Genomic DNA, 26,197 nt, shown 5'->3' with positions numbered 1-26,197 from the left:
AGAGTGAAAGGAACAAAATGAGTGTTTATTCAAGCCCATGCCCTTGCGTCTCCATACCCACAGAGGTGGCCCAACCCGAATATTCCCAAGATGAAGACGAAAAAAGGGGCTTGTCCCCAGATCTTACCCCTTTTACAAGTTTCCATTCATTTGCATATAGCAAGGTACCGTCCAATCAATAACCCCGAATCAACAAACAGCCCCCTCTCGACTTGCCCTTCTCTTCCAGGTTGTTTATACTCAGGCCTGGAGCTTAGAGACAATGTCCTTGAAAAAGGCCGCCCTACCCCCATCACACCGTGAAGATCCTAGCACCACTCAGTGCTATCAGACAAAACAGAAAAAACCCAGCCCTAAGGCATCAAGGCCACCCCCATCAGACCTTTCTTCCTGGCATGCAAGGCCAGTCTCTGGTCCTTCTGGACTCCATTGCTCAGTGAGGGCCCATCAGCCTTCCCTGTGCCCTTCTGGTCCAGGCAAGGGGGTTCTCAGCATCATGCTCTGCTCTGCTAGAGCAGCTCTGCACCACCAGCGGCCTGCTCGAGGGACAACCCTTGCAACTGGGGATCACAATCCGGAGGGTGTTCTGCCCAGGAAAATGGTTTAGACGAGAACTGAACACTCAATTAATCAGTTCCTGACCACATGCAACTCTTACTGGTATGGCGCTGCCCGTATCTTGCCAGACAGTGGGCAGCAGCAGTACCAGATTCCAGGTCTGCTGAGTTTGTGGAATGAGAAAGGTGGAATCTGCCCATTAAAAGATTATTTCCTGCACAGTCTAATCTATCCCTAATGGAGCAGTGGCTGATACCAGGCTCCAACAACATCAGGTGTGGAGCACTGGTCTCACCTCATGGATTTCTGCACCCTGTGCAGTTCCATACATGGTGATAGTGACCCAGACAGATCCAGCCTGCCCACTGGCTGGGTGACGGGCAGGGAAAACACAGATACTGATACCACACTGGTTCTGAACTGTGGTGTAGACAGATTTTTTACTGAACAAGGTTCTGTGGAGGGCAGGGCAAGATTGATCATCATGGCATTGACCCTCATGAGAAGGAAGGCTCCTGTATTCTTGGAGTCCCACCTCCCTGCTGTGCCCATCTTAGCTGCATCTTCTCCTTGCAGGCAACTGCCTTCTGCTGAGGTCCATAGGCCCCAGCCAGCTCTAGTGCCAGCCAGGATGAGCAGCACAGAAGGAGCAAGGCCTCAGCCTTCCACTGTCCAGCCTCTTGTGCCAGGCAGCCTCTTCCAGTCATCAGGGCTGGGAACAGGAGGCACAAGGGACTTTATCTGCTGGGTGCTGCATGTAATCCTTGGGCAGCCTCTGAGAGATGGTTTTCCCTACCAGCCCCATCCTGCCATTAGCACAACACTGCTGGCACACGCAGGCCTTGCAGGAGCTCAGATCAGCTCCATCTTGAACTGGCTGAAGTTTGCCATGGTGGGTGAGGGCTCAGCCATGCTGCTGAAGGGGCCACAGGGTTGGGTGGCTGGCACAGCGCTGTGGCTTACAGTGGAGCTGAGCTGCTGCAGTGTCATCAGCACCTCCTGCTGCAGCCGCTGCTGGTGCTCCTGCTGGCGTTCCAGGTGGCACTGTCGCTCGAGCACTGCGTGCAGGGCCTGGCTCAGCTTCTGCACCTCCATTTGTACAGCATCCAGCTTCTCGGCAATGGTGGGGCAGCTGGGAGCAGTGCAGGGCACTGGTCCACCCCAAGCAAGGCTGTGATTTCCTGGACCCACAGGGTGTGGCAAGGCAGTCTGAGTGCTGGCATCTTTGACCTGGAATAGTGGGAGGCAGGAGAGAAGGGAATGTGAATATTATCAGCTGCCCCTTCTATGTCATTTAACAAGAGATTTATTCTGCACTTAGCAAAAAGGCTCAGAGAAGAGCTCTCAGGGAAAGTCATCACGTTGTTGCAGACCTCGAGACCTCACCATGACCTGCGCTTCAGCTCCATCCAGCCCCTAAGCTGCTGCTCCATTGGAGCCCCATATTGTTAGCACATGCTGATCCATCCTGGGTGAGTGCTGCTGAATGACAGTGGGGCTGCCCATGCTGATGCCAGGCTTTTGTTTGCTCTCTGCAGGGACAGAAACAACATCTCCCAGATTTTGCTTTCCAGCCTTGGGTGGCTGGAAGAACCTCCTGAGATGGTACCGACACCAAGCCTTAACAATAGGTTTGTGAGCTACTGGCTGGAGGCCAAGCCTGGCAGTGACTGGTATCTCCATGGCCAGCAATGAATGCTGCCTGGAGGTGGGTGGGCCCATAGCTTCACCACCACCCAGAGGGGCTTCCCAGATACATTTGCCAAGTGCCAGGGTGTGCTGGTTTTGCATTGATTGAAGAAAACGCTGGCAAAAAACCAATTTGTGACTAGCTTTGAATATTGACAACCAGTGGAACCAGTTAGAAACGTTTCTGGATTACACAGGTTAAAAATCAGAGAATCTCAGTGTCCTGGTTTGAGGGGGAAGTGAGTTTTCTAGGAAGTTGTGGGCAAACCAATCAGTGGTCAGGTTTTATGCTGGCACCTGGAGTAGCCACTGTGAGGTTGGACACACCTCTGAGAACACAAGGAGTTAAAAGCAAAGACTTCAGAGAGATTGCCCCTCTTTGGGTTCCGGTTGCGAGGTGAGCACACATCTCTCCCCTTCCCCCCAGCTAGCGAGGCTGGGTGGGGGAGGAGAAAAGCCATGCGGAGCCTCTTCAAGATGGAAGAGTGGAGGACTGTGGTGGTGCCTTCCGTCCCTGTTCTCCTCTCCCCCCACCCAGAGAGCTTGCCACTTCAGAACTTCATAATTGATATCAGCGGGGCAGCCAGCAGCAAAGAAAGAGCGGGGTAGGGAGAAAAAGTTCCCAGCTGTGTAGAGATGTGCCGAGCCTGCGACCCTGCCGGGAGCCAGAGACTTTTAACTCTTTCTTGGCAGAAGAAAACTTTTTCTAGACATTGATTTTTGTGGCTGGTAGTTTGTGAGAAGAGAGACAGCCTGGGACTGAGATGACAAAAGAAGATGAGAAGAATCCCAGATGGGTAGTGATGAAAAGGAGTGGCGTTTTTGGGCTGGACTTTTCTTGCATAATGTTAGCCATACACTAAACTTGAGTCCCTTTGAACATAAACTGTATTTGGGTAGATGCAGTCAGCTCTGGCACTGTATAAGTAGAGCGAACAGAGAAGAGAGGAAGAGGGTGTGGTGGCGCCCTCTGCCCTCAGGGAAGATCTCTGTTCTTAGAACCCTGGGCCCCAGGGGAAAGATGAGCTCAGCATACAAGCATCCTTAAAAGAGCCCTATATGCAGCTTTGGCCCATAGACAGTGGTGAGAGCACTGGACATAGAAAAGAGTGTCACCACGGCAGACTTCTCCAGGTAGTGCCATAAGTGACACAGAAACACAGAAGGGTAGACCTGTGTTTTCTGGGGGGCAGTCTATGGTGCAAGAGAGACTCCTCTCTCCCTTGCTGAATTGAAGATTAGTTTTGTCTGAGCAGTGATTGTTTTGATTGAGAAACCAGGGTTTTGGTTTATAGAGGGTAATGTGTAAATGATGAAAATTAAGGGAGGAGAAGAAAATGTTCTGGGAAGTTTTCATTTCTGTTTTTGTGGGTTTAGAGTTTTTTTTTCTTTTCTATTTTCTATTCTTAAGTAGTTTAATAAAGCTTTCTTTCTATTTTCAAGTTTTAGGCCTGCTCTGCTCATCCCACAGTAGTTGTTAGGAAAAAACATATATTCATGGGTGCATTAGCATCTGGCTAGTGCCAACCCATGACACTCGGGAAAAGCCCTTTTTCTTTCTGGCTTGGGGAGCAGGTAACAACCGGCCTGGCCTGCTCCATGTAGCGTGCAGGGCCAGGCCCTGCTGCTCTGTTGTGTTGGTGGGCCGAGCCTGGCCAGGCTCCCAGGCCCCAGCAGTTGCCAGCAGAGGGAGGGAAGACCATGGCTGCTAACATCCAGCTGACTTTAAGGCCTGCGCTGCTGCCGACCTGGGCCGAGGGAGATGTCCGCTGAGCTCCTGGAAGCGGCTCCGAGTCGGGTTGGGCCAGGCGCCCACCCCTGTGCCACTGAGGGGTGGGAGAAGTGTCCATCAGCCAGCCTGAGTCCTCCGGGTGCACTGATGGGATGCTACTGAGGCCACCCTCTATCAGCACAGCTTTGAAATCCAACACAGTGAGCCACAGCCCAAGAGAGAGACACCTGGGTAAGATATTAACTCTTTCACTGTACAAATGAGACCTGAGGACATTAACCCTCTTCCTAAGTGAGAGGAAAAGGATAGAGTGAGACGTGGAGAGACAGCATGAGACTGAAGTCAGTGAAAAGAGAGAAAGAGAGTAGAAGTCCTAGGTGGAAGGAAGATGGAGAAATTGCCTAGTTTAGACTGGATTTCTCTTGTGAGACCATGGAGAATGGACTAAAATATCCCTGTAACTTACAGAATGCATTTGGGGGGATGCAAAGTTCTTGTCATAGCTGTGAACTGATGTAGCTGTGATCTAATGGAGAATTTTGAACAGAGGAAGATAGAAAGGGATATGAAGCTCTCTGCCCCCAGGGAAAAAGAAGACTTCTGTTTCTTGAGATGACGATAATTTTAGCGATAGATAAAGAGAACCTTTGTTTTATACTAGAACAGTCATCCTTAAACTGTACCCTAATAAGCTGATATGCTCATGAGTGCAGCTGTGGGAAGGCTGCCAAATGGGAGGGACTTCATGGCTCACAGAGTTTCTGGATAGCTGCAGATTTGTGGCATGGGAGCCATCAGAGAATTGTTTCTTGTGGCAATGTCTCTATGGGATTTCTAAGAGAGGCTCCACTCCCTAAGAACTGATGAACGACTATTTTAAAGTAGTGAAACGAACTGAAAATCCCAGGTTTTTTCTCTTTACGTTGTCAGTGGGAAAGTGAATAGTTGTAGGGGAAGGAGAAGTGTTTTAAAGATTTCATTCTGATTCTTATTAATTTTTTTTCTTTCTTGTAGTTTTGTTAATAAATCTGTCTTTATATCTTTTAAGTTTTGAGCCTGCTTTGCTTTTCTCCTAATCCTATCTCACAGCAGAAAAAGAGTAAATAATTCTAGTAAGCACTTAAACCACTACACTAATTTTGAGAAACAGAAATTAGCAAACGTGAAACCCTACACAGGGTTAGCACAGGGTTGCTGGACAGTGCAGCTAGCAGAGGCTGGGGGCACTTTCGGAGCCTTTCATCCCCAGAAGCCTGCCCCACCACATGGTGCAGATGCAACAGGGTGCTGTGCCACATGGCAGCAGCTCTTGGCCAAGGACTTGTGCTCAAGAGCACAAGGACTCTCCCATCCTGCCATCCTACCTTTTTCTGCAGGAGGATAGCCCTGTCCACAGTCTTATTTTTCACCATCAGGGCTGAGGTCTGGGTGGCAGGTGTGACCAGCTGGCCCTGGCTGGGCAGTGGCTGGAGCAGAGCAGCCAGGCCCCCATGAGCAGTCTCTGGAGCCAGAGCTGTGCCTGTGGAGCTGTCATCACCTGCAACAATAGAGAGAGAACCACCACAAAAGGAGGCCTTGGGGGGGTCTCCAGTGGGGAATGGGGCCCTTTTATGAGCCCAGCAGTGCCAGGAAGTGGCCACGGTGAACCCCATGAGGCCAGGCCTTACCATTCCCAAGGGCCAGCCCCACAGGCAGAGTGTCCCCAAGCTGCCTACCGTCCTTGCAGAGCGAGGCCACACCAACAGTCTGGATGCCCTCCTTGGTGTCCTGGCTATCAGCAGAACAGGGCGCCCGGCTGCCCATAGGATCCTCGGTGGGCAGTGCAGGGTACCGGGTGTCCAGCAGCCTGGGGGGCTCAGCCTCATGCTCCTGCAGCAGGGGCCAGGGCTGGTCCCCAGCCCAGCCAGCTGTCGCTGACCCTGGCTCCATGTTCTTCCTCTTGAGGAAAAGGTACACGGCCTGCGGCGTTACCCGGATGTCATCCAGCTCCAGCACCTTCTTGATCTTGCGGAAGCTCAGCCCAGCCCTGCGCAGCTCCACGATCCTCCTCTTGGCATGGTCATCTAGCCGGCCCATTGCTGCCAGGACCCCTCCTGTGCCCAGGACCTACATCCCTGGAGTGCAGCTGTGGTGGGGATGCTGGTACCACCCCCACACAGCTCTGTACCCTGTGACGGTACTCAGGCTCAGCTAGTGCCTTGCTGCCAGGCTGCCGGCCCTTGCCCTGCATCCATGTGATGCCATCCCCAGCAGTGACATGGTTCCCAGGTGGAAAGGGTGAAGGAGGTGGCTCTTCCCACCAGAATGAATATGGACAGCTCCAAGCCTGTCCCTTGTTCACGTGGAGCCTCTTTAAAGAGAGAAGTCCAGCTTGGTTCCCCCAGTCTGCCAAGGGCACAGAGGATGGTGACAGGCTTGGCTCTGCTCAGTGTCCCAAACTGGACATTAATCCCACCCTGAAAGCAGCACAGTGAGGAATCAGAAGTGGTCAGGGTCCCAAGCAGCAAATCAGTGTTGCGGGAAGGCTGGTGCGAGTCCTGGCAAGTGATTGATCATTGCATGAGGCTGGCAGGACCCTGTTGCATTTCCCTGGTGGCCCAGAAGGTCATGGCAAGCAGAACTGTAGAAACTCCATGTGGGAACTGGTGGTGCTGCAGAGCCTGCCCTTGGGTTTGGAGACAACACTGTCCTGTACCTTTGGGAGAAGCAAATGCAACCATTGATACACTCCTAAAGAAGGCACAACTATAAATATAATGGCTGCATTTCCTGTGCTTCCCCTCTCACACCAGGTATGTGGCTGTACCACACAGGGATATACCTATATCTGTCTATATATGCACATGTCTACACTACTATGGTGGAGAGTTTTTTCCACTTTCTACCAAATTCCTTAATCTGCAGGCATTTCTTGAACCTTCAGTGCTGCAGGTGTTCCCTAAAGGATATGCTTTTGGGTTTCACTTCACTAAAATAAGTATCTTTCAAGAATTCGCAGAAGGCAGCAAAACACTTTGCCGATTAGAAACTACGTCAAGTGACTGCTGCCAAGCAAATGTGATATAGGAACCCTTTCCAAACCACACTTTCCAAGGCACATGTGAATCTTAAAAAAGACAATAATGTGTTATGTTGGTCAATGAGGCAAAGAGACTATTGAATATCAGCCTCAGGGAGAAATGGCATCAATTTGACAGAGGAGTTTTGCCCCTCTGCATCTTACTTGTTCCACGGCAAAAGAAAGACACATTAGCTCCAGAGATGTAGGCTGTACTTTGATCGAGCTCTGTTTATGTCTAAAGGCCACCCCATGCCCTGCTGTGTGCATTAGGGACCTTGTAGATAAGAGCTGGGACAGTGGATATTGGAAAACAGACATCCTTGGATGCAGACACTACAGTTGCAAAGCAAGAGCAAAAGGTCAGAAATTCTCAACCTTCCCCATGTCAAGGGAAGATGCCTCAAGGAGACCACCACCTTGAAGCTGCAGGTATGAAGAACTTGACCCCTGGCAATATACTTTGCCCTCCTCCCATAGTGTCTCCAGACACAGCCAGAAGACACGGGAGTATCTGAGTAGCTGATGACAGAAACATAATTTACATAAATGCCAGGAAAGCCAACAGCCACAGCTGCAGCCTTCACACAGTCTCTACAGGGAAGATGACGAGATCACCTTGGAGAAGCATGAACTCTACATGGCATCTTCTCCAGCTCCCTCTCCACTCAAGATGTTGCTCTCTGTGTACCATCCCCATGTCCCAAACCCCTCCTTCATCACATACTCATCCCCTTCAGCCCTTCCCCAGCCCTCAACTGAGGTCCCACCACCCTGCCCTGCTTTCCTGGGCTTGGGGAAAGTTCATGGGAGGCACAGACCATCCCTACCCCACTAACACCAAATAATCTCAGCATTCCCAATTCACAGTGTTCCCTCAGAACGCCCCTTTTGTTGGAGGGGCAGCAGGATGAGGAGTTTGGCCAGGATGGCTTCAGGGCAGAAGGGCATGGCTGTGGACAGCAGCTCCATGGAGAAACCATCCATGCTTAAGGTTTCACCCAGGCTCTTCATCCTTCAAGAACAAAAAAGCTGGTCAAAATCCAGCTCCAAACCTGCTCACTTATACCTTGAGGATGGACAAAGTGCACAACAGCTATTCTACCCCTGTCAGGTAGGAGAAAAGGGTTACCAGTGAAAGCAATATAAGTCTATTCCATAAAATACAGTATTCCAGCAATTTCCTCCAAGATCGCAGAATCACAGAAATACTAGGTTGGAAAAGACCTCTGAGTGCATCCTTTGACTGATCAACACCTTGTCATTAAGACCATGGCACTAAGTGCCACATCCAGTCTTTTCTTGAATACCTCCAGGGATAGTGACTCCATCACATGCCTGAGCAGCCCATTCCAATGCCTGACAATCCTTCCAGTGAAGAAATTTTTCCTGATGTCCAACCAGACTCCTCCCCTGGCTCGGCCTGAGGCTATGTCCTTGTCCTGTCACTAGTTCACTGGGAGAAGAAGCCTTTCAGGTAGTTGTAGAGAGTGATAAGGTTACCCCTGAGTTTCCTTTTCTGCAGGCTAAACAACCCCACTCCCTCAGGCATTCCTCATAAGATTTACCCTCTAGACCCCTCCCCAGCTTCATTGCCATTCTCTGGACTCACTCCAGCACCTCATCGTCTCTCCTGATTTGAGGAATCCAGAATGCTTTGGGTTGGAAGAGACCTTAAAGCTCATTCCACTCCCCTGCCATGGGGAGGGACACCTTCCACTACCCAGGTTCATCCAAGCCCCATCCTACCTGGCCTTGAACACTTCCAGGGGCAGCCACAGCTTCTCCAGGAAACCTGTGCCAGGGCATCACCATCCTCACAGGGAAGACTGTCTTCCTAATATCTCATCTAAACCTACTCTCTGACAGTTTGAAGCCATTCCCCCTTGTCCTATCTCTAGATGCTCTTGTAAGAAGTATCTCTTCATGTTCCTTGTAAGCTCCCTGCAAGTACTAGAAGGTCAAGTCATAAGATCCCACAGCCAGCCTTTGCAACAGCCTGGCCTGGCTCCATCTCAACTTAAAACTTCATTTATCCAGATCTTGCTGCAAACTCAAGAGTTTTCCTGTACTAAATGTGCTCCCCATTTCCACACTGAGTCCATCACCTTCTCCTCTTTCTCACTCTCCAGAGGGTATTTTCCCCAGGGATCTGCAGCCTGTGCTATGCACACACCTTATCAACTTACACATTCACAAACTGAGATGAGCCCTTTACACTCACCTAGCCTTCCAGGTGTTTGTTACTCTCCAGTAATTTTTGCACAAGAAAAAATAAAAATCAATTCAATAAGAGGGAAAGATTCAAGGATTTTCCTAGACCTGACTGCTGGAGTTCCCTTCACTTTCCAGGGCCAGGCTGGGAGTGACATGGTTCCTCTAATGATTTCTTACATCACTTGGGAAAAGTTAATTCCAGTGGTGGTTTTGCAGAAGGATAGGAAAAGGGAGCACATCTGTGTAAGAAAATTTGCAGCAATTGTGTTATCTTACCTTTGCCTCTAACACTTTCCCTTTCTGTGGGTATCAGGAACACAGAGAGGGTTCATCTCCTCCAGAAAGTCCTGAAAAAGTCTCATCTGGACTGACTCAACCTTTGCTATTTCTGAAATAGAGCACCACCACAAAGCTGGCTTGGCTTGGCATTTCCATACAAAGACCAGGTGCTGTGAGCTGAGTGCAGGCAATAAAAGTCCCCTGTTCCAAAATCCTGCTTGCCTCCAACTCCCCGGCTGTTACACTGTGTTCCAGCCACAGCTGCAAGTCCTTTGGCAAACTCAGATTCTGCAGCCACACATTATTCCCCTGCAAGCTGCAATGGCTCCTCATGGTCTGAAAGTGTCTTCCTCCCCCCACACACCCCCCTTGTGTTTTGCAGTTGGATGGGGATCCCAGGGGGAAGATGCGATGACTCGAACATTTAGTTTACTTAGTTCCAATCAGAGAGGGCTGTCATGCAGCAGCACAGGCTACAAGATTTTCCCTTTGGTGGGTTGGCTTCTGAGACCTTACACAGGCAGCTGGACATACACACTTGTATGTACGTGCCTTGTAACACCACCACACCTGCAACAGGAATTTTATTCCAGCCTGCCAATTTAGGTGTCTGTTCAAATTTCAGATTAACCATCCTTTCTTCAGCTGCTGCTGAATGCTTGCAATGCCTAAAGTCTTTATGTACTTAGTTGTAGCTGGGAAAGCTCCTTTACTCTGGTATTACTTGCAATAATGCTCTATTACATAACTCCATGTCTTGGGTTAAAACATGTAACCAAAAATGTGTATTCTATTTTCATCCTTTGAAACTGGAAGAGGGCAGATGCCTTCTGTTAATGGGACAACTGATAACACCAGATATGGCAGTGCCTTCTTATCTCTTCCTCCACCCATCCTCCTCCGAGGGACATCACCTGTGAATGGGCCATTGAAGGCCTCTCACATGACATAACATTGCCTCATTCCATTTTGAGATGCTCCACCCAGTGGGAGGAGCCAAAGCCTTTTCACCAGCATAAACCCTGCAATCCCAAACACTAATGCAGCTGGTTTTCCACTCAATTCTTGGAGGAAGACCAGACCCATCTCGCCAGCACTGGACCCTTTTTTCCACAGGATCATCCCTACTTCACAGAACAACATCTGTTACTCCAGGAAGACTTATGTGAACTGCTTCCAACACCCTGACAACAGTGTCAGGCCGTATCTCTGACTCTGTCAGGGTTTTCTAGGACTTTTGTTTGTTTGTTTGCTTGTTTGGTTTCTTTGTACCACTACATTTGTATTTTTTAATATTCCTAGTAAACAACTGTTATTCCTATTCCTATATTTTTGCCTGAAAGCTCCTAATTGCAAAACTGTAATAATTTGGAGGGAGGGGGTTTTCACATTCTCCATTCCAAGGGAAATTCCAGTTTTCCCTGACAGATACCTGTCTTTCCAAACCAAGACACTCTGCATGCAGCTATATCCACAGAAACACAGCCCAGAGCCTGGAGCAGCCTTTCAATCACCAGGATTGTTACCTTAGTTCCCATACTCTCTGGCCCAGATAATATTACATACAAAACAAAACAGCTTGGAGGGGAAAAAATATTAAAAACATCTCCTAGAAGCACAGGGTTTACAGTGCTAGTTTACATGGGATTCAGATATGGATTCAGACAGCAAGAAGTGTATCAAATAGAGCAAAGGAATTGTGGAAGGAGGGAGTTTGGTAGGAATGCCCAAATCCTCACCCTGCAGAGAGCTGTGCTCTAAACACATCCCTGTGTCCATGGGCAGGACAATCCTCCACTGGGTTTCCTGCCCTCTGAGTCCTGTTCCAGAGCCTGCCTGGCAAAGCTTGGAATGGACATGGATAGTTCTTGGCTATTCATGCAGAAAACAGTTTCACTGCAGGGACAGACTGGGAAGTCTTAGCTCTGTGGAGACAGGTAATCAGAAAGGGCTTACAGAAACACAGAATATCCCGAATTGGAAGGGACCCACATTGAGTCCAACTCCTGGTCCTCACAGGACAGCTCCAAGAATAACAATGAGCTGGCCAAGGTGGTTCAGTGGAACTTAGCTTGGAAGAAGATGAACAGTATTAGGTGTCCAATGCTGAAATGTTGCCAAAGCAGGAAGATCCGTACCAGGGGAAAATGGTCATTTTTCCTAGGCTGCAATTTTACTCAGTGCCACTGTTCTGTGGGATTTGCCAAGCCTTATGGAACCAATAACATTATCTAACAGCACTGCATGTAGTGAGGCTGCATCACACTTTACACAGCCCTTTCTTTGTAAAACTGGTCAAGGAGCAGCTGTGTTATAGGTTTTATCAAAAAGTGATGGGTCAGATGAATTTAGATGGTGCTGCTGCTACCTGAGCCATGCTGGCTCCCCTCTGAAGGGATAACCTCAGAAGAAAACTTTAATAAATTTGTACTTCAGACATAAGAATGGCAGAGAGAAAAGGTTGAGTGTCTGGCCCAGGATTTGAAATGAGCTGTTTAGAGCCCATAGTTCTGTTTGCTCTATCACCTGCTCTGACAACTGCTTCATTCATTTAGTCTCAGCAGTTAAGGAGCTACCCCTGCCTGGCCACACTTTAAAAATCTGATCCTTACAAGGAAAACACAAAAAATTTATGGTTCTACTTTAAGAATGCAGAATGTGAACACTGAAGAAAGGTGGATCTCCACAAGGTTTCCTTAACAGTTTTGGGGGTTGCAAAAAAAATTGTGAGTACAATGATACACATAGTTTGCTCTTGCCTCAGACAACGTCACAACAGCCTGGAGCTCACTGGGGAATAGGGGTATAAAGATATAGTGGGAAGATAAAGAGGAGTGTGTTGGGGTGTTTAGGAGCACAGGGTAACAACACTGTGTTAAGTGTTGTTAGTACTGTTACCTCACGTTTGAGGGGAGAAAGGGAACAGTATCAGGAATACTAGAAAATACTCCCTAATGGTGAAAGGGTCCCAGGCCACACACCACAGAGCAGAGACACAGTATAAAATCGCACTTTGATAGCCTTGAACAAAAAGGCTTTGCACTAGATCAACTCTCCCACAGCCCAAAACCCAGAGGTCACCCTCAACATTTTATTACCTGGTCTGACAAACGCAGCATAGTTGTGATGCTGTGTCTGGTAAAGGTCAGGTATGTATTGAGAAATTATTCGGAGCATCCAAACATGATACTAAGAACTGTGAAACAGCTTGAAGGAACAAGATGTTTTCACAGAGCACCTGGGAAGACCTGTGGGAGAGAAGCAGGCTAGATTTCACATCCTGGCTCCAAAATTGATCTCTGCCCTCACAATGAACAAATTAATCAAGGTGAATTTTAGTATTCAGACAAGCACAATAAAGGCCAAGTATCTCACTGCCCTGCCTTTACCTGTGCCTCTCTGTAAAGCATTATGCATTTTGGGTCACTGCTCTCCATAGATACAGCCCTTCCAACCGAGAGAGCTGCACTGGCTACACTACAAGGACACCTTGAATTTCTAGTCTTTCACATGCCTGAAGAGGAAACAAAGAAATCACTGCAAAGTGTAACACAGTATTTATTCTTTGTGGTGAAACCAGGATGTTTGACTAAGTTTAGCACTGAGCAAGTATATTCCCACAGCATCAGGGCATAAGAGTGTTGCAGGAAAACGAGCATCAAGGCATGGTTTTTAAGCTAAAAGCCCTGAAATACACAAATGTATACACTGACACATCCAGGGGCAGACAGTCATGAAGTCCTAAACCTGTTCATGGCCTACCTACCAGTATGCACTGCAAGAATAGCCTTAGACCTCAAGAGAGGGCCAGATGTTCAGAAATTATGGCAGATGACTTAATAGACCTGTAAGTATTTCAGCTAAATTGCTAAATTCATACCCTTATGCAGATTAGAGGAACTCCCAAAATCTCCTGTTTTTGTTGTTCCAAATCTATATAGCTACTCAACAATGCAGCCGTTGGAAACTCTCTCAACTCCCTGCAATGACAACTTTGGCTGTTTCGACACATTTGCATGAAAAGTTTCCAAGTCCTCAGAAGACAAATGCCTCACCCTGCAATTCCTCTAAGGAAGCCACACAGACTGTACCCTCTGGAGCCAGACACACCTCTACTCCTACCCTCACAGAGGTTCAGGAGTGACAGACTGAACACGGAGGTAGACCAAAGGTCTTCCAGCACAGGGAAAATACCAGCATCCAGAGGCTGTGGGCTGAGCCACTGCTGCAGTGCAATCCCCAAAATGCTAAGCAATGCCTGGTACAGGGTGCTCACACTTCACCATGATAAAGGAATGCCAGTACTGCTGTGGGCAGAATGACCCACTGATCACCTGGATCTCCGGGGGCAAGGGCTCTCTGTGGTCGCCACCACAACCCAAAGCCAATGAACAGGAAGGACAAATGAAGCGCCAGTTGCAAGTCGGTGCAACACCCGAGACAAATGCCCTCAGCCTTAGGCAGCGTTTAGAGACAATTAGCCCCAACCCCACTGGCACCGGAGCAGAGCAGTTCACCTGCGGAGGTGGCTGTAAATAGTCTGTCCTCAGCAGCAGCCTGGGAGTGCAGAAGGGAAAGGACAGAAAAACACTGAAGTACGAGCCAAAAGGAGCACTCCTACAGCTCTGTTATTTCATCTCCTGCTTGTCCACCAACACATGGGCAGTATCTAAAGGAATCTGCATTTCGCTGGAAAATTGCTGGGCAGGCTTCTGTGAGTTCAAGAAGCGGCGGGAGGACAGCACTTCAGATCGGGCATGCCACTCCCAGCTCCGACACCGAACCTCAGCACCGCAAGCAGCCTCCGCACGGCCGTGGGCCTCGGGGCCCTGTGCTGCTGCATCCTCCGTGTGCTCGCACCACTGCCAGGAGCTCCTCTCATCCTTCCCCACGCCACTCCCAGCACCCAAACCAGCTAGCTCAATGCACACAAGCAAATGGGCAGAGCATCCACGTACAGGGACTCCCGACGGCTGCCGGGGTTCTCTCAGGCGACGGCACCAGCTCGCTGCCGCGTTCTCCGCTGGCCGGGACCAGCCAGGTGCCAGCACAGCCCGGCTCTCCAGCAGCCAACTTTCAGGGAGGCGGTTGTTTGAAAACCTCCTGCCGTCTTTGTTTGGTTGGGGCAGAGCCAGCAAGGGCTGCCGGGAAGGTCACCCAGGAGGGCTCCGATGTATAGGGAGGGCGGAGCGCTTGTCGTAACCCTTTCGGGGCGGCCCCGGTCCGGGGCGGCCGCGAGGCACGTCGCCTTAGGGCGCAGACCCGTCTATCCCGTCCTGGAGCGCAGCCCAGGCGTGGCTGGTCACAACCGTGCCAGAGGATGGAGGAGAAGCCTCACAGGAGGCAGCGCTACCGTCCCTAGAGGTCTTCTCCAGCCCTGGAAGCACCAACTCCATCTCTACGAGGGGATGGTAGCTGCGCTGTGCCAGCCGGGCTGCTGGCATAGGGCAGAGGCCGCAGCGGGGCCATTCGCTCTGAAACCGAAGCAGACACTTGCTTTGAGCTAGTCTCATCTCTGCTAGTGCCCCCAAATGAGACGTTCAAATGTCTCTCCTTGTTCGGGCTTGGCTTAAAGGCTCAGCTGCTGGCAGCCCCTGGAAGCGGATCAGACCCCCCCACACACATTCTGCCACCACCGTCCTCGGACTGGCCCTGCGGCTCACAACTGTGCAGGAACCTGCTTCAGCTAACAGCTGGCAGGAAACCTTTTTTACAGTATTATTATTTTTCTGCTGGTTCAGTGACCTTACCTACCCACCCCTGGAGAGATGAGAGATGTTATGAGAATAAGAGTGTGTAGGACTTTGGGATCAATTAGCCTTTATGGCTTTGCTATAACTGAGAGAGAAAAAAAAATGTTAAACACTGTGGGTGCAGACATGTGGGCATTGGGCTCTGCTCCCAGGGAACAAGGGACAGGATTAGGGGAAATGGCCTCAAGTTGCACCAGGGGTGGTTTCATATGGATATTAGGGAAATACTCCTCGCAGAATGGGTGATCAGGCATTAGAAGAGGCTGCCCGGGACAGTGGTAGAATCACCATCTCTGGAAGTGTTAAAAAAAATACAGAGATGTGGCACCTGGTGACATGGTTTAGTGGTGGCCTTGGCAATGCTGTGGGAATGGCATTGGAATTACACTCAATAATCTTAGAGGGCTTTCCCAACCTAAATGATTCCATGATTCTAAGCTCATCATGACAGTCTACTAATAGTCCTCATTTGACATAATGCAGTTTCTCATTGAACCCATTGAACTTTTAGTAGACTACAAAATAGCCTGTGAAGGAAATCTGCCCTTTAACAAGATGTTGTGTGAAGAACAACTTCCTTTTTGCTTTGTTTGGGGTTTTGATGGTTTGTTTTCTGAACCTGTTCCATGGCAGGTTTTATGTAACACCCCTTGGTTTTGCAGCAGTACAGAAAACAAGCCTGTTTTTCTTCTTGCCGCACATGGATTTACAGATACATGCTCTGGTCTTGCTCATGTCCTGTGATAGAGGTAGATGGGACATATCCTTGCACTGCATTCAAGAGCTGAAGCTTCCATCATTAGGAATTTAACAGATATGCCTGTGGCCATACACGTCAGCTGATCAGCACACCTGCTTCTCAGAAAGGTCTGTCACTTTTAAGGCCCTGCTTTAGGGATGTGGTCAAAATGCACTTCTGACTTTCTTCCTCTGAAGTCAAAAGTCAGGCAGCCAGTGCGGTCAGAAGTTCAGGAGGTCTGTGCCTGCAGTGGCGCATTTCCTCTAAAGTTCGCAGCAAACACATTTGGCAGGGAGAAAGAGAGAGGCTATCCTTCCCACATGACATGAAATGACACTGTATAGTACTCCATCTTAAGTCTTTCATTCTCCTCTTCCCAATTTTCTTGCGGTTGAGAGAGCAAATCCCCTCGGAGCAGTGCCGTCCCTACACCCTCCGCCACCTCAAATCAGTCTGTGCGCTGTGGATCTGCAACCTGCAGCTGAGACATGGTGGGCCCAGAATTCACGTGTGGAGGCTGCAGCCTGCTGGGTTGTTAAGCTGTTAAGACCCAGAGCTGAAGCGCCAGCTGCTACCGTCATTACCATTATTATGCAGGACAGGGTTTGCAGGAATTCCTATTTCCCCAGTTACTCCAGCTGCTACCTTCCCCCGCCCGCTCCTGTTCGCTTTAAGCCTTTCTTCCCGTCCCGCCCCTGCTATGACGCCATCACCGCGCGCCGGCGCTGTCCCTTCCCGCCCGTGTGCGTCAATCTCGCGCGACGGGCGGGCAGCGGCGGCGGCGGCGCTGAGGATGTGAGTGCGGGGCTGGGGTTGCGCCATCCGCGTCCATCCGGCCGGGCCGCAGCCCGACCGACCCCTCTGCCGCGCGGAGCGCCGGGGGGAGCGCGCTGCGGCTGCCGAGAGGCGATGGCGGCGCGAGGGTCAGGGATGGGGCCTCGGAGTCGAGGCCTCCCGCCGCCGGAGGCGGGGAGGGCAGGGGAGGGAGGTCCGGGGCGGGGCCCACCGGGGAGCCGGGCTCGTGTGTCGGCTCTGCTGCGGCCCGGCCGGCGGGAGGAGCGTTGTGCGGGCCCGAGGGGCGTGTTGCTGTGCTGGTCTCGCGGCCCCCTGCCCCACGGGCGCTGTACCGCACCCACGGTGTGCGGATCTGGCTGCCCCGCGTCTCGCCGGCCCCGGAGCTGGGCTAAGCGGCCGTAGTGACCAGAGAAGTGCTGGGCGCCCAACCCTCCTCACACCAGGAATTCTGCCAGTTTGCAGCTGAAGACCTGAAGTAAACTGTCAGTAAAGGACTCGCCTGTAGCCATACAGGAAGCCTGGGAGCAAGCGAGTTTGCTTCCTTTGCCACAGAACTGCTGCTCTAAGAATGCAGATGCTGTCTCTAAAGCAGAAGTGTGTGTGAGATGGACGTTTTGTTTGTGTAGATTGCTCTTAGACTTTCTGGTTTGGGTTGGATGCCCCTAAACCAGCTATTTGTTAGAGAGTGAGAGGTTTTTGGTTGTAGGGAAAAAGCATGTCGCTTAGAAATGCAATGTTGTACAGTCTTGTGTGAGGATTGATTTATTCTTTCCACATTTTCCAGTGAATGCCTGAACTTGTGCAGATGAAAATGTCCACATGGTAGGATGAGGTTTCCAGCTAAAGTGAGCTTGGCCAGTGGCATTCCTGAGAAAGGAGTAAACCCCTTGGTTAGTTTGGAAATTGCTTAAATGCAGCATCATTTGGTGAATGTTCCAAAGCCATGTGTCTGATCTGCCTGGTAAGCGCCTGTCTCAAGGAGCAGTAAGCAGTGAAACCTGAAAGGCAGCCACGTGGGGGTCAGGCTCTTCTCCCAGGCAATGGGCAACAGGACAAGAGAACACAGTCTTAAGATGCATTGGGGAGGTTTACATTGGACAGTAGGAAGAATGTCTTCACAGAAGGGGCAGTTGGGCTTTGGAAGGGGATGCCTGGGGAGGTTGTAGAGTCACTGTCCCTGGAGACGTTTATGGAAAGACTGGATGTGGCACTGAGTGCTCTGGTCTAGTTGACGTGGTGGTGTTTGGTCAGAGTTGGACTTGATGGTCTCAGGGGTCTGTTCCAATGTAATTGATTCTGTGCTTCTATTTCGTGCCTCAGCAGCAGGCTGGGTAACAGCAAACATGCTGGTCTTTATGCATGTTTCCTCTTCTCCCAGAAGGGGTGAAACCTGATCTGACTCTCGGGCACTAACAGATAGTTTTGTATGCTGATAACATCATGAGTCTTGATAATCCAGAGGTGCAGGAGGAGCTGATGTGTAGACAGAGATAACCCAAACCTGGCTATGGGATATTTAGAAGAAGAAAAATGGGCTCTGGGGTGACCTAATTGCAGCCTTCCAGTACCTGAAATGAACCTATAAAAAAGATGGAGAGAGACATTTTACAAGGTCAGGGAGTGCCAGGACAAGGGGGACTGGCTTCCCGCTGACAGAGAGTTGGTTTACATTAGAGATTAGAAAGAAATTCTTCCCTGTGAGGTCCTGGCCCAGGTTGCCCAGAGAAGCCCCATCCCTTGAAGTGTTCAAGGCCAGGTTAGAGCAATCTGGTGTAGTAGGAGGTGTCCCTGCCCATGGCTAGGGGGTTGGAAAGTGATGAGCTTTAAGGTTCACGCCATCCCAAACCAGTCAATGATTCTGGTGATTTTATTAAAGGAAAATCTTAAGGTTTCTGGTTTTCTGAACCAGGAACCTGTCTGTTCTGTATTGCTCAGTTGGGCTCATGCAGTGGCTTTCTGAACTGTAGCCCCCTCACACCTTGCACTGGAGAGGCATGGCACAGAACTGGATAGAAATGTCCTAAAATTGAGTGACATACACAGATTTGCTTGTCTTGACTCCCTCTGCAACACCCGTGGGACAATCCATAGACTGCTTTCTTGCTGCCACTGCTGCTAGAGGAGACATTTCCTTTCCCAGCAAGCTCTGCTAATGGCACATCTATGGTGTGAGTTTACTGTCCTCCATGCAGAAAGGCCATGGGAGTTTCTTGGTTTCTGCAGGGAGCTGGGTTTGTGAATATTCATTTGTGTTCCTTCTTGCAGTTGGTGTATGAGGGAAAACTGTGAAGCTGAAAATCAGGAAAGCAAGTTTGGCTGTTCAGAAGTAATTTCTTCCCAACCATACATTTAATTGCAATTCAGAGAATAAAGTAATTGCTTACCAGAAGCACAGAAGCAACAAGATTGTTGGATGCTATGAGCTGGAGAAGTTTTTTTCTTGTTCACTGAATTTGCCTGTGATGCGCATGAGGATGGAGATGTTTCCAGCATCCTGCGTTACTGTGCATATTCAGTGCCACTGCAGATAAGGCTGGCAGCTCCAACACACTTTTGCTCATTCCCTGAATGTTTCATTCCTTGGTAGTTGAGGGTGTCACACTCCTTCAGAGGTTATTAAAATGTTGGAGGCAAGTTTGTAATGGAGGTTTTAAACAATCCTCATGGAATAAAAAATGCAACATGTTTATAGATGTTTGCAAATTTTGTGATGGAAGCAGCACTCACATGGCAACATCTGGAAGTCAAATAATGCCGAGCATTTCAGTGCTAAACAGAGAGGTGTTAAATCTGTCTCCTTTTGGATCTAGAGCAAAGAGAGAACTGGTTCTCTGAATCGAGGAGTTAGAAGTGAGATTTGAGATGTGAGGCCCATTCAGTACTGCATTGGGTATCTCTGAAGGGGAAAAGGGGTTACTGGAATTGAAAAAGAAGAGTTTGCTAGAACTTTTTCTAAAGCGTCTGGAATTGCCTAATGCTTTAACTTTGCGGTTTCAGTGATCCTGAGTTACATTCAGAGTTCAGTGTTTTGTGTTGCTGTCCTGTTCTTTATTTGGGTTTGGGGCTTTTGTTGTCTGTTTTTTTGAATTAAGCAATGCCTTCTGCAATTTGTTGTTGAAGGGCTCCCTCACCAACCAAGCGCAAGGACAGGTCTGAAGAGAAATCAAAGGACCGGTCCAAGGATAAAGCAGCCACTAAGGAATCAGGTGAAAAGGATCGTGGTCGGGAGAAGACACGCAAAAGACGCAGTGCCTCCAGTGGGAGCAGCAGTACCAGGTGGGTACTTTTATGGGAGTAACAAATGACAGCATTTCCAGAAATCAGTAGCTTTATTTGTGGTAGTCTTGGGCCTGTTGAAAGCTTGTGTTGTGTTAGTCACTGTGTGATTTTGTCTAACTTGAGAGGGTTTATATTTTAGGTATTAATTTCTTTGGCTGTTTGATAAGCTGTGGAGCCTAAGTTGCAGTTACTCTCTCTGTAGTTGTCAGAACTACAGTTCTCAGTTCTCAGCTGTTACTTTTCTGGGTATTCCATGTCAGACAATCCCTTTTTCTGACTTAGAGATGGGGCTCTTGAGAGGCGTTTTAAAGACTTTAATTCTATTTTCAGTCTCATGATTAGGGTGAGACAGTACAAATTCACAATCAGAAGCCAAACTATTTCTTAATTACAATACATTCTAAGTGTTTTTTGGCCTATCAGCTTTTGCCACAAAATGCTGCTAATGCTTTTAAGCCAGTTTTCTAAAAATATCTCATGTGGGTCCTACTACAATACATCTTTCATAGTTCTATTTCTCTAAAATACCTAGTCTATTTGCAAGGCCATCATTTGAAACTTGTTTCTAGTGTAATTTCTCTCTCAACAATGTCTGTCCTATTCCATGGCCTAAGTCCGCGTATTTTATCTCAGAGTTTGCATACAGATACGTACTATGTGAGCCTTCTGTCCAATTCCACTAATTCCACTAATTTTTATTCTTCTCCACTTTGAAACAGATCCCGTTCCAGCTCAACTTCCAGCTCAGGGTCCAGCTCCAGCACTGGTTCTAGCAGTGGCTCAAGTTCTTCTTCTGCCTCGAGCCGCTCTGGGAGCTCCAGCACCTCACGCAGTTCGAGTTCCAGCAGCTCTTCTGGGTCTCCCAGTCCCTCTCGACGGAGACATGACAACAGGAGACGGTCCCGCTCCAAGTGAGTTTTATTTGTCTTGTAGGAATTGCCAGATGTCAGGTTAATGCCATGTAGAATACAAGATTGTGATTAGAACAGACTGTTCTCTGAAGACCATTTGCTTTCTCCATAACTTAGAGATGTGAATTTTTTTAGAATGGGTGTGCTCTGTTTCCTTAGAATCCATACTTACACTCTGTAGAAACACAGCATAAATCCCTGTAGGAACAGAGATTGAAAACCTGATTTTTATGAGTTTAAAGATATTTTAAATATTTTTTAGAAGCGGTTTTAATCAGTGTTTGCTTAGTAGTATGGGCCTAGGTTAGAGTAAAGCTGTTTAGTTCCTGTAAACTGAAGCTAACAGCTACAACTAACAAAAGTCAGGGCTAAACCCAGGATATATGTGTATATATGTATATTTATATTCTTATTTATAAAAGAATGAAATAGGAAGGAGGGCAGAGGAAGCCCTTCTAAGGGTGACATAGGAATCAAACTGTCTTAATGTCTGTACAGTTTTTCCTTTGAGTAAGGCGATAAAAATCTGCGTAAGGCAGTGTGGAGTTTTTAGTGTATCACTCAATTTATGGAGTTCAGGATTAGGAAGAAGCATAAATACAGATTTTCTACATACTGGGTTTTTTTACAGATTAAAGTTTCATTCCAGATTTTTTGAACTCCAAAGTCATTGTATATGGCAGCAGCTAATATTATGCAGCTAATTTTAAATACATTTTTTAACAGTTTTGGACCTCCTTACTGAATGGAAGATAGAGAAACACAAATAATTGAATCTGTTCATTTGCCTGGTTGTGGTATGCTGTGATGTTTATGGCCTTATTTTGCCTCTTCAGTTGTTGAGGCAAAGAATGGTTTTGTGTTAACAACTGGGAAATGCTTTAACTATGACCACAATCTCATAGAAATGCTTGCTAAACTTTGTGTTTCTTACCCTAGTTGCAGTGAAGTTGAAAAGTTGCAAAAAAAGTTCTCAAATTTCAAAAGGTTCTAAAGCAAAATCAAACAAGACAAATGCAAGTCCGGAGGTGTTTCTGAGGGGAACACCCTCACCACCACCCCAACATTGTTAATTTCTTCAGGACAAAGATGGCCTTCAATAAAAATGGTATTTTTAATCATGTGATAATGACTGACTTTGATTTTGTCCTGCATGTTCCCTGAAAACTGTAAATGTTTTCTGTTGTCCAAATCAGGTCCAAACCACCCAAGAGAGATGAAAAGGAGCGGAAGAGGCGGAGCCCATCACCCAGACCCACAAAAGTGCATGTTGGAAGGCTCACTAGAAACGTAACCAAGGTAATAATGGCCTATTCCCCTGTAGTCAAGCATTCATATTCTTCTGTGAGAATGTGTGAGTTGCTCTTTCAAAGCTCTGGAGACTTCTTGGTTACTAGAAACTTGCCAAGGTGTTGCTGTTGGATATTGTTTCTTTGTGTCCCAGTTGATCAGTGAGGAAAATTTTGGTAGGATTTTACTGAGTCAAATACCATGAAGACTTCTGAGACGCTGTAGTGCTTAAGAAGTCTGCCTGTTTTGTCAGTATTCCAGACCTTATATCCTGCTTTACTGGGAAGAAAACTATAGAATTTGGGACAATAGCTGAAATTACCTTGGAGGCATGAAGGAAACAGGGCAGTTCTTGATAAAGGATCTGCAGAGAGTTGGGCTGGCTTGAGCTGTCTTTGCTAGAATGTAGTTTAAAGGTCTTTGGAGGTAAAAGGTTTAGGCTGCTGAAAAAATAATGTGCTATGGATTTTCTGCTCTGTGCCAGCCAGACCTGGCTGGTGAATGTGCTTTATGTTCATAAGGCTCTCTCTCTCACTTTGCAGGATCACATCATGGAAATTTTTTCCACTTACGGAAAGATTAAAATGATTGACATGCCAGTTGACAGACTAAACCCACACCTCTCCAAAGGTTACGCTTATGTGGAGTTTGAGAACCCAGATGATGCTGAGAAAGCCCTGAAACACATGGATGGAGGTAGGTACTGATTTGCAAGGAGCCTGGGAGCTTTTATAAATCTTCGGAGTAGATGAATTTGATCAAAAAATGGGTTAGAGGTGATAGGGATGTCTTTGGTGAACTGATGTAAAGTATTAACAGTTTTCAGCCCAAAACTTTTCTGGCTTTTCTGAGCTTCAGGGTAGATCAAAGAAATCACAGAACTATTAAAATTAATCATTTTTTCAAAACAGTGAAAAGATTATTTTAAACTTACATGAAAACTTCTCCCGGTTTACATCTGAACTGCAGTTTGGTGGGATTAAATAATGAAGTCTAGTAGGTGTGTGGACTTGATCAGAATAGCCCCTGAGCAGGGTGTGGAGCTTCAGTTGCTTGTGACAAAGCTGTGAGTTGCAGTAATATGATGTGTCCATGTTAGTGTTGAAAAATATTTACTTCTCCCTGTTCCTGTGATTCCCTAAAGGCCAGATTGATGGTCAAGAGATCACGGCCACGGCTGTGCTGGCACCACGGCCTCGACCACCTCCCAGACGCTTCAGCCCCCCCAGGAGGATGCTGCCACCACCGCCGATGTGGCGCAGGTCACCCCCTCGCATGAGGAGGAGGTGAGAGCTGGGAAAAAGTGGGTTTTTTCTCAGCAGCAACTTGTTATCGCTGAAAGACTTGGTGTGGGGACAATCCTGTTGAACTTGACTTTCCCCTGCCCAGTGACAGTGACACATTTTGGGCATTGGTTGAACCTGGGTTGCAGTTCCTAACTACTTAACTCTGGGGTGCCTGCTCTGGTCTGCACCCTGAGCACAGTCTCTGGGTAAGGTCTCGTCTTTCCCAGCCTATTCCCTGGAGCCCCTTCTGCATAAAGGTTTCAAGGTGAAGTGGGAATAGGCTCTGGCTGATAGAACCCTTGTGGCAGGCTGTGCCAGCTTCTTGTTTTTCAGAAGCCCTTGTACCTCGCTCCCTTAATTCTGAAGGGGCACATGACCAAAAAGTAGTCCTGTGTCAGGTGAGTGGAGTACGTTGGCCCCAAGGTGTGATCTGACAGTTGTGCAACTTGGAGCTGCCTGATTGTGCTCAGATAAATTGTTCTGAGTCTTTGGTGTTTACATGTCTTCAAAATGTCTTACTTAGCAGTAGTAATTTGATTGCTGAACAGCTTTGAGCCACAGGTTTGAAAATGAGCAGTAGTTACTGTGGCACAAGATCCAGGAGGTTTCTGGGTGCTCCTTTAAACACGCCTTTTGCTGAGATCTCACAATGCAGGTTTGCCATTCTCCTCCTCCTTTGTTGTTTTCTACTCCAACTTTTACTGTCCTGTTAAAGCTCTGTTAGTATTCTGTGCCTGGAACCTCTGTGTCATAGCAGTAGCTATGCTGCTATGACTGTTGGTTGTAGTACTGAGAAGCTTAAAGCTAAACTACTTGAATAAGCTTCCTCTAAGGAGCTTCCTTGTAATTTGAAAAGATTTGGATAAATCCTTCCCCTGAATATCACTCTTCCAGAAGTCAAAGATGACTTCATGTGAAAGAGGATCTGATGTAGGATCTGAGCTCATTTTCCTTGAGGAAAAAGATAAGCTTCTTGTCTGTTATTCAGGTATTAATAATTTTTTCCAGTTCCTTAAGCAGAGGGAGGATAGCCAGAATATTCCTCTTGTGTCCTCTCTGGAGCTGTCTGTGTTTTGCTCAAGCTCTTTTCCCATGATGTGTGAGGGATTTTGGCAGGAGGCAGGGAAGTGGTGTTAAAAGGTTGGTAGCTGAGCTGACCAATTACTCGAGCCTGTTGCTTGTGTCCTAACAGAAGCCTTCCCCTCCTTCCCTGCTAGGTCCCGTTCTCCTCGGCGCAGGTCCCCTGTTCGCCGGCGATCCCGATCCAGGTCTCCCGGACGAAGGCGCCATCGCAGCCGCTCCAGCTCAAACTCCTCAAGATAAAGCAAAAGGACTGGACATCTTTTTACTTTTTAACTTAAATCCCATCAGATGGAATATTGTACCTTTTTTTTATAATGAGTCTGAGTGAGGAGGAGTGAGAGATAATCCTGGCAGTGAAGGCAGCGTAAGAGGAGAGAGCACCAGTTCCTGGCCAGTAACCGTTACTGTGAGGCTTCTGGGTTCCTGGCATTGAATTGAAATAATTTAAAAATAGCTTTGATTTTAAAGGCTGCAAAAACATCTTTTCCAGACAGAGGGAGGGAACGATGTTTCAGCCTCTCTTTCTCCAGTTAGCACCTGCTGCTTGGTGATTGTAAATGCTTAGCACACTGTACACAGCAGCATGTAAATCTTGAGCTAGTTCAGAACCCCAGTGAGTTCAGAACCCACAGTGAGCCACATACTTTGATCTCCAGGTGCCAGCACAGGATTTTTCAGGGCAGCTGGAGCCCAGACCTGCCTGAGATTTAATTCAATACAGAATTGTTGCTTTATTCCAGTGCCCCTGGATGGTTAATTTCTGCATGGTAAGCTCTTCTGTAATGCTTTCATCAGGCAATCACCACAGAAACAATGGTCCAGCCCAGTGAACATGGCACTATAGAGAAGAAGCAGGAAAATCTAAGAAATGTTCTGTAGCTGCACCCTTAAGTGATTATTTCTTTCACCTTTTTGTTGAGAGTGTTGGTAAAAACTTCCTACTCAACCCACAGTGAAACAGTGTGAGTGCTTTTACAAATCCCAAGTGAGCGACTGAGCACCAACCCCTTGGAAACTGCAAAGCAGAGAGAGAGGCTTGAAGCCAAGATAGTGGCTGGATTAACTAGGGTTCGCACAGGGAAAGGTGAAGAATTTACCACCCGTTGTACAGTCAGTACTATACAGACTTTTTTTGTTGTTTTGTATAACTTTGTATCCTTTTGGGCCATGTTGTGTTTGTACTTGTGTAGGACAAGCAGTTCCTGAATAAAGCAGTAGGGTTGAGAATGGTGGTGCTGCCTGGCTGCGTCGCAGAGCTCAGGGCGGGGCTGTGGGAGAAGCGCGGGCGGGGCGGTGGGGCCGCGCCCCTTTAAGGGGGCGGTGCTTGTCCTTCCGCTCATTGGCCGGCGCCGCTCATTGGCCGGCGCCGCTCATTGGCCGGCGCCGCTCATTGGCCGGCGCCGCTCATTGGCCGGCGCCGCTCATTGGCCGGCGCCGCTCAGTGGCCGGCGCCGCTCAGTGGCCGGCGCCGCTCAGTGGCCGGCGCCGCTCAGTGGCCGGCGCCGCTCAGTGGCCGGCGCCGCTCAGT

At 48.3% G+C, this 26,197-nt stretch overlaps 2 protein-coding genes across 6 annotated transcripts; one reads left to right on the top strand and one right to left on the bottom strand.

The window, feature by feature from the left end:
- Nucleotides 1-4: 4 nt before the first annotated feature.
- LOC134559407 (uncharacterized) lies at nucleotides 5-14,689 on the bottom strand. Of its 5 annotated transcripts, none has more exons than XM_063414126.1 (5): nucleotides 14,492-14,689; nucleotides 12,632-12,781; nucleotides 5,647-6,674; nucleotides 5,344-5,516; nucleotides 5-1,788 (listed from the first exon to the last, which is right to left on the bottom strand). In XM_063414126.1, the coding sequence occupies exons 3-5, from the start codon at nucleotides 6,053-6,055 to the stop codon at nucleotides 1,411-1,413; spliced, it is 960 nt and encodes a 319-aa protein (XP_063270196.1). In that variant the 5' UTR covers nucleotides 6,056-6,674; nucleotides 12,632-12,781; nucleotides 14,492-14,689; the 3' UTR covers nucleotides 5-1,410. The 5 variants fall into 5 exon arrangements, with proteins under 5 accessions (XP_063270196.1, XP_063270197.1, XP_063270195.1 ...); XM_063414127.1 differs by lacking the exon at nucleotides 14,492-14,689 and adding an exon at nucleotides 14,051-14,457; XM_063414125.1 differs by lacking the exon at nucleotides 12,632-12,781.
- Nucleotides 14,690-16,725: 2,036 nt separating this feature from the next.
- Nucleotides 16,726-25,896, top strand: RNPS1 (RNA binding protein with serine rich domain 1). The gene is made up of 7 exons (XM_063414391.1): nucleotides 16,726-16,820; nucleotides 19,941-20,096; nucleotides 20,819-21,010; nucleotides 22,207-22,309; nucleotides 22,843-22,996; nucleotides 23,445-23,586; nucleotides 24,804-25,896. The coding sequence occupies exons 1-7, from the start codon at nucleotides 16,726-16,728 to the stop codon at nucleotides 24,907-24,909; spliced, it is 948 nt and encodes a 315-aa protein (XP_063270461.1). The 3' UTR covers nucleotides 24,910-25,896.
- Nucleotides 25,897-26,197: the final 301 nt, after the last annotated feature.

The sequence above is a fragment of the Prinia subflava genome, chromosome 17 (genome assembly GCF_021018805.1).
Source record: "Prinia subflava isolate CZ2003 ecotype Zambia chromosome 17, Cam_Psub_1.2, whole genome shotgun sequence".
Classification (NCBI taxonomy): domain Eukaryota; kingdom Metazoa; phylum Chordata; class Aves; order Passeriformes; family Cisticolidae; genus Prinia; species Prinia subflava.
This window is presented reverse-complemented; position numbering and strand designations above follow the sequence as displayed.